Here is an 8,242-nt window from a genome sequence, read left to right as displayed (position 1 = left end):
AGAGAGAGAGAGAGAGAGAGAGAGAGAGAGAGAGAGAGAGAGAGAGAGAGAGAGAATATGCTCGGAGCATTTTTAGTAACGTTACATTTTCAACAAGATTGCTGCTATTTAAACACTTGATGGAAACGGGGTAACGTTAACCTTATGTCGACTGTAGTATTGTATGACCTCGACATAACGTTTAAACGTTAACGTTACTCCGTTTCCATGCAGTAATTATAAATGGGCAGCTAAGCTAACGGAGCTAACTGCTAGCAGTAGCTAACGTTAGCTGGTAGCTTTAACGTTACAACGAATCAGCTGTTGATATTATGCGCCATCAGTAGACAACGTATCATGTATTAAACTAGAGTTAATGGTTTAATGCTTCAGTCACAGTGATGTTGAAAGAGCAGCTGTCACGAACCTCTTTCATTTCTTTATGGAGATCCGCGCTGGCACTGCTCTAACACCGCTTGCAAATAGCATTGGGCAGCTTTAGCTTGTCCTTCGTTGTTTACTTCAAACCCGAAGTACCTCCAAACAGCACTTCTGCTGTTTTCTTTATCCACAAGCACACGTTGCGGAGGCTCTGCATTTGCCATCTTCTGCAGCTAAAATGTTTGTTTACAAATACAAACTGAAGACGACTCTGTGAGGGGGAGGGCTGGAGCAGGCGGAGGGGCAAGCGTGCTCTGAACAGCGCGTCAACAACTTGCTGTAGAACACTCGCCAGCTGGTACCGATACTGCAGAAAGTATCGGTATTTCGGGAAATGAGTATCGAAGCCGTTTTAAATATTCAGTATCGATATGTATCGATACTTCGATATTTTTGACAACACTAATGGGGACTAACATCAATACAGATGGATCCACAAGAGTCTCAGGTTTCCAGTCATACCCAATATATCTAGGGATCCCAGTAGCCTATGCAAAAATAGGCAAATACACATTATACAATTTTTAAATAGGCGAAAATAACACACTTGTACTGAATGCAAGAAACTGCATGGCTTTGCCCCAAAATTGCATGGGTTTAGCATAAATTGGGAATGTCTGTAAAGTGGAAACTCTTAAATATCCATAGAAATATAGACAGATATCTGAGTTGCCCGCAGGCTAAAGACCCACCTCCTCAGCTAGTGCTACACCACTGGACTGTAGGGTTGCGTTTTGGTCATTCATGAAACAAAAGCCCATTTTGGAAATATAAGGTTTGCGTCTGACCGGAGCAGGAATAAGTATATGGTGTTCTGTTTATACACTTGTGTGTTATTTGCTTGTATTTTAGGCATTTCCAGGTAACGCCAACAGTGAGAGCGTGTTGCGCCACGAGCTACAGCATGCCATCCTGGCCCGACACATTCGCTTTATACCACTGGAGTGGAGTGAGGAGGGACGCATAGGACTCAGAGTGGAGGTCTATGGATGCTCATACTGTGAGTAGAGACAACATGAGAGGGGGGGAGAAAGAGAGAGAGGGGGAAAGGGGGGGCAGATAGAGTGGGGGGGAGAGAGAGAGAGAGAGAGAGAGAGAGAGAGAGAGAGAGAGAGAGAGAGAGAGAGAGAGAGAGAGAGAGAGAGAGAGAGAGAGAGAGAGAGAGAGAGAGAGGGGGAGAGAGAGGGGGCAGAGAGGGGAGATAAAGGGAAAGAGGGAGAGAGAGAGGGCAAGAGGGAGAGAGATGGGGTCCGGGGAAAGAGAGAGAGGGGAAAAGGGAGATAGATGGGGAAAGAGGGAGAGAGAGGGTGATAGATGGGTAAAGAGGGAGAGCGAGGGGGAAAGAGGGAGAGAGGGGGGGCAGAGGGAGAGAGGGGAAAAAGAGGGAGAGAGAGTGACACAGAATGATACAGTTATACAAACCTCTTCATTTGACTGAGCTTTCTCTCAGTGCCCAGAGAGAGACAGATAATCCATGTCTCTTTCCCTCCCATTAGGGGCTGATGTGATCAGTTTTGACGGCCATGGAGTGATCTCCTACCGCTTCAGGAGCAAGAAGATGAAGATCTTGAAAGATGTGATCTCCTTGAAGTTCAGGACCACGGCTGGAGACGGGGTGCTGCTGCACGGAGAGGGACAGCAGGGGGACTACATCTCCCTAGAGCTCCGCAGGGCCCGGCTACAGCTCAGCATCAACCTGGGTAATGTAGTTTTGGAAGGTCTTTTGGGGGTTTGGTTCCAACAGCATAAGGAAAAAAACATGGTAAAATGAATACATTTTCCTAGAGTTCCACAGGGCCCAACTACAGCTCAACATCAATCTGGGTAATGTCGTTTTTATAAAGTATTTTGGGGTTCTGGTTCCGACAGCATAAGGAAAAAAACATGATACAAAATTTAAAAATACTACATTTCCCTAGAGGTCTGCAGGAACCAACCTGGATAATGTAGTTTTATTAGGGCTTTTGGGGTTCTAACGTAGCAGTGGACAGTTGTGTCTGTGGTTGTAGTTCAGAGATGGAGATGAATAGCAAAATATCTATAACTTTATTTTCCAGAGTAGCCGGATAAGATTATAGTTACACAGTAACTAGTTTATATAGTTTATAATATAGTTATAATGTAGTTTTTATACCAGAAATTTATGAATTCATATTTTTACATATATCAAGCTGATTATGATTGACTTTTTGTGAAATAAATACTTCATATTAATATTAATACTATCACCTAAAACATGAAGCAAAACCACTTCATCAGCATCTTTTTGACCGTCTGATTGTCTGTCTCCCCTCCAGGCAGCAACCAATACGGTTCCATCCAGGGCCACACCTCAGTGACCAGCGGGAGCCTATTGGACGATGATCACTGGCATTCTGTTGTCATAGAACGTTACCGTAGAAACGTCAACTTCACCCTGGACCACCACATGCAGCAGTTCAGGACCAATGGAGAGTTTGACCACCTCGACCTAGATTTTGAGGTAACTATTGTTACACAAAAATAATACCTGCTCAATGGGATGATGATCATTTTATCATTACAATCAGTAGAAAACCAGTACATTTTACTGACAGTCTGAGATGTGTTTATAGGTTAGCTAAGTATTTAAGTTTGCTATTGCCTATTTGTTGATGCGAGAGGAAGAGAGAGTGTTTTTCCATTCAGCCAATATCACAGTCGATGTGCGATGTTACTCTTTCATCATGTATGCATGTGTGTTTGTGTTGTGCTGTCAAATCTGTGCTCAAAGGGCACCCAGAGCTAAAACAACACGGACCTCATCTCCACCTTAAAGCCTGCAACACTTCACATCTATGATGTGTCCTTGTTCCCTCTACATCCAACACGTGCAATTGTAACGATACACCAGCTATTATCTTGTGTCCACAATGCTATATACAGTACTACCGCCTGCATAGTCCAACAAGGTCTATAGAATTATGTCCTATTTCCTTATAAGCCACAGCCTCGGTATGCATTTGGTGATTTGTTCAAATGTAACGAGGGGAACAATGTGAAGTAGTGAACTGTATGTAATTGTTCCTTGCTCTCACCTCTTCCTTGAAATCTATACTTAACAAGGGGAATGCATTGAATAGATTGTGCAAACGCATGCAGAAGCCTTTAGGCTCCTCCCCCCCCCGTGTGTAATAGATTCAGATACAGCACAAAGATACACTCTGGCTCGCTTTGCTCCAGTGAGTCTGACTGCTTGACTTGAAACACAAACTAGCAAGACCGAAACACATGCTTTGGTCTCAACACATTTACAGAAACATTCCTAAATGTGAGCCGTTCAATATTTACAGGCAACGGAGCGTTCTCAGCATATCCTATTCACTGTGAGGACGGTGCCCATTGGTTACTTCATCATGCCAGGCTCATCTCTTGTTCATCTCACAGTCGTTTCTCGGCACCAGAGCCAAGTTGTGTCCATCTCGCTCCATTCCGCTCCTTCCGTTGACTTCACACGATTGTGCCGCTTCTATTTGTCTCAATGTGTTCCATCTGAACACACTTTCAATCAAAAATCCACCCTAAAATAGAATTCACATGTGTTATTTCTTTAATACTACTCTTCAGCTCAGTTGTGATTTGTGAGAATATGAACAAAGTCTCTCCTTAAGCTGAATACCAGGAAGGAAATACTATTGATGATGATGTCATCAAGAGACAAACTAGTGACACTAGTTTCAAGTTTGTTTATTATTTGTCATAATAAAATACAGAATACTTTATGATGAAATGCTTGTTTCTGTATGAGCCCCTGAGAGTGTGCTACATACAGTAAAAAAAAGTAACTAAAAAAAGTTATTAAGAAGTAAATAAAAAGTAAGGAAAGAAATGTTCAGTCAATATACATATATACAATATACAATACAGAGTAAAATGAGTAACAGTGAGGTACAATGCAGAAATGAAATGAGGTACAAAACTTAGGGTAAGGTGCAAATGAGGTATGAATGTAGTGCAAATCTCTTTAATAATAGATAAATATAAAGTGTGTTAAAGTGGTTAAAGTGAGTAAAGTGGGTGGTAAGGTGAGTGTTTGTTTAAAGTGAGTGTGTACATGTGGATGTGTGTGCAGTGAGTGTAGATGATGGGTTGTGTTACATAGTGTCATTGTCATTGAGCATCCTGATGGCCTGGGGATAGAAGCTCCTTCTGAGTCTCTCTGTACAGTATGTACTGGCCATGAGACACTATGACTGTACCCAGTAATTTCTGATTCAGAGCTGCTAACCTGTAACCCCTACATTTAAATAAAACTAATTTAATGTAGTAGACTTGTCTGTGTTTATAGATATTGACTTGCCTGTCCCAAGATGATTGGAATAGCACAATGTACATTCTTTTTTACAGTGAATTTTCCCTTAGGGCTTTCATCGCTGCATCCCACACAGAGAAGCCAAGGTCATTATCATGCTGATTTGCCCTCACTCATTGCATGTACAGTAGATGCACACACATCATTTAAGGATATTCAAGTATGACTCACAGAAACATCATTCATTGTAGGGCTGTCCCCGACTAAGGATTTGGATAGTCGACTATGATTGGCCGAAATTAGCCGATAGTCGGCTATTAGTCGGCTATGAAATTTCTTTTTGTTGAAAAAAAGTATTATTTTTTTTTACTTACATTTTTGTATCATTCCATTTGGGATGTGGGGGGTGCTTAATGTCTGAAGGAGTCAACGGAAGGCTTCTTGTCCTCTGCAAAGGCATGCAATTGGTCCACTGATGGATACATCTTGTGTGTTCATTAGATGGGTGAAATCCTCTTTCTGTGCCTGTTTTCTTAGGCAGTTAGCCTCTGGTATGCGTGCCATTACCGTTAGCCATGCTTCTATGCCTCTTTTCTTTTGGAAAGAATGATTTTTTTTTTAAATTACTATATTTTTTTGGTATTTTTTATTTTTTTTGTATTCGACTAAGAGGTTGGCAGTCGACTACGGCTCCTTTCGGTCGATTAGTCGACTAATCGACTAATAGGGGTCAGCCCTAATTCATTGTAATAATCACAGATAAACTCTCATCACGATTTTGAGAAACCCGAATGCGATACCTTGGATATGACGGTACACTTGTGTGAAGAGGAATGCTGAAGCGTGGACCTCATCACATTCCATTGTGGTTTTCACGGCCTGTGTAATAATATTATGATACAGAATATTCTGTTTATTCACATACAGGCTACGCAGATGTTTGAGAGAGTGAAACCCGGGTGCATACAGACATCTTATCTTAAATGAAATCTGAACCAGGATCTGTTATTTGGAAGGCTGTACGTGTATTTACTGTTATGGTCCAGATAATTCATTCTCCTGAGCCCTGTTCCTCGTACCTGGCTAACTGAGTTAGCCGGATAATTTTCAGCATAGCTTGACTTAAGCCAGAACTTTCCGTTCCCCGACGTCGGATTGTCTAAATCACCATGGTAACAAATCAGAAAGTTTGAACCTGCTCCAGAGCAGGGTTAAGTTCAGTTAGCTGGATAAACGAAGGGTTATGTATATAACCCAGTTCTGTGAGTTATGGTGCGCTCAGCACCTGTCTGCATATATCTCGCTTCAGCGTATTTACACTGAATAAAAAATTCCACCATGTACCTTTACATGCCAGCATTCATCTGACTACACCCCCATCCGCTTACCTACATAAGCAGGGTTGGGGCCACACACTCATCTCCTTCCCAACAAATTTCACCACAATGAAAAATCAAGGGCTGCAGCGGCATCCAGGTGCTGAGCGCACCATAACTCACAGAACTGGGTTATATACATAACCCTTCGTTCTGTTTCGTTATGGCTTGCTCAGCACCTGTCTGCATAACAGGGGCTGAGCGGAGCCATAGCCCGACAAATGTACCCCGCTGAGGCCCCCCACAACCATCAGACCGGGGAGGACCGAGCCCGCCCCGACCCTCCCTAATGGAGGATACCCCCCCCTATTGGAGGTTCACGGGAGGGCGACGGATCCGACCGTGCGAAGAGGCACTCAACGCACAGGGTGAGCAGACCGTGGCTTGACCCCACGACTACACACACGCACAACCCGCATGCCACCCGGGAACGAACGTAAGGAACAACCTCGTTACTGCCCCCAAAATCACGGGGTCAAGAGCAAACACCGCCCCCCACATCGCCAGCGTATTCGGATAAGGCCCCTCCAAGAGCGGGCCCTTTCCCCCCAATAGCACACCGCCTGGCACACTGACCCTGCAGAACAGGCAGTCAGCATGGCCGTAAGCACTCAAGGTTAACCAACGGAAGCAGGCAGTGCACCGGGGAAACCAGGCAACAGGCTGTAACCTGAGCCTGGAGCACTGCGGACGAGACAGGCGCCAAAGGAGTCAGCTGAAAACAGCCCCCCCGGCGGAAGGGGCGTTTGCTGGCGTTGTTGATCACCATGACGAAGCCTCCATTAAAAAAAAACCACCCAGAGGGGTCGAGGCAGAGAAGGCTGACATGATTGGCAGACGTCATGAACGTGCAGGGGCACACTCAACCGGGTAACCCGGGAGTTGACTCTGCTCCAACACACCAGGGCATCAACCACCCTCTCTGTACAGACGGTGGTTGTTCCTATAACCCCTCAAGAAAAAACTCCAAAACACACCTGCGGGTATACACTGGCTATACCGCAGTACAAGTGTTTCAGTTTTCAAAAAAGAGTTATCCCAGGCCTACGGTATCAACGAAACTTTACTTCAGACCGGACCCGGCGGCACGGGAAGCACAGGGTTACCAGAGGAGGTCCAAGACCACCCCAACAGCCCCCTCTTCGCCACGCGTGAGAGAGGAGCAAAAATAATGGAGAACCAGCCCTAAGCACACTGCACTTGGTATTCCCAGGCGGTCTCCCAACCAAGTACTAACCAGGACCAAACCTGCTTAGCTTCCGAGATCGGACGAGATCGGGCGTGTACAGGTTGGTATGGCCGTAAGCCATTACGATAGTGCAGAGTACAACATGGACCCAACAAAGGGTCTCCATAACGCCTAACCCTGTGACACCCGGACCGACCTGGCATTTTTCCCCGCGAAAAAAGCACAAGTCCCTCAGGGTACCAGAACAGCAGATCTGCATCCCCGGCGGACAACGGGTTAACTGACCTGGACCAGCATGACCAGACCAGTCCCGTGGCCTAACCACGCCGACATGCCCACTCCAGGAGAGGGGGTAGGTATGCGTGTCGATCTAAAACATGAAAAGAGGGCGCCACCCAGACGGTCCCATTTGGACCGTGCTCAGTGGCCCACCCCAAGGGCGTGAGACCCCTCTACCTATGTTCAGATCTATTCCGTTAACATCTCCCAGATATGAACGAGAATTCATCGAGACAACCTAGTAAACTGGCGCTCGGAAGAGACAAAACTCCATCCCAGTTGCCCTATAAAAACGCCGTTTTAACAAGCAACCAAGGCGCACTTAGCCCCTGCGTGATTCTTTAACAGAAGCACACCGATCCAGCACTATGTATGCGTCAAGACCCAAACACATCAATGCATAGTCTAGCAAGACACCAAACATTGTTCCTCCAAGTCGCCTGGGAGAACGACACGGAGCCGTCGTGCTTCATGTACCTTCCTCTTTTTATTCAAAAAAGAAAGAAACACAGACTGACATGAATCGCACGTGACGCAGCTGAGGGTAAAAATTATTTACATTTTTACATCCCACCACCCTCGCCATAGGGAGGAGACGGAAATCCCCAGAGAGACTTCCCACGCGAGCTGTATAGATTGAAAAGAATATATTGCAACATTGAGCTATGTAATATTTGGGTTAGGGTTCTCCGAGGAGGAGGCACTGAA

General features: G+C 45.1%; 1 protein-coding gene across 1 annotated transcript in view; it reads left to right on the top strand.

The window, feature by feature from the left end:
- LOC311239035 (contactin-associated protein-like 2) overlaps positions 1-8,242 on the top strand; it is a gene marked incomplete at its 3' end in the record, with an annotated part of 309,018 nt that overhangs the window by 76,102 nt on the left and 224,674 nt on the right. Inside the window, exons 4-6 of the mRNA XM_084327260.1 lie at positions 1,273-1,420; positions 1,917-2,120; positions 2,718-2,902. Coding sequence (XP_084183386.1) covers positions 1,273-1,420; positions 1,917-2,120; positions 2,718-2,902 — 537 coding nt within the window. The remainder of the gene's footprint in view (positions 1-1,272; positions 1,421-1,916; positions 2,121-2,717; positions 2,903-8,242) is intronic.

This window comes from Notolepis coatsorum, assembly GCF_963971535.1.
Source record: "Notolepis coatsorum genome assembly, chromosome: 13".
Taxonomy (NCBI): domain Eukaryota; kingdom Metazoa; phylum Chordata; class Actinopteri; order Aulopiformes; family Paralepididae; genus Notolepis; species Notolepis coatsorum.
Note: the sequence above shows the minus strand (reverse complement) of the source record. Positions and strands in the feature narration are given on the sequence as shown.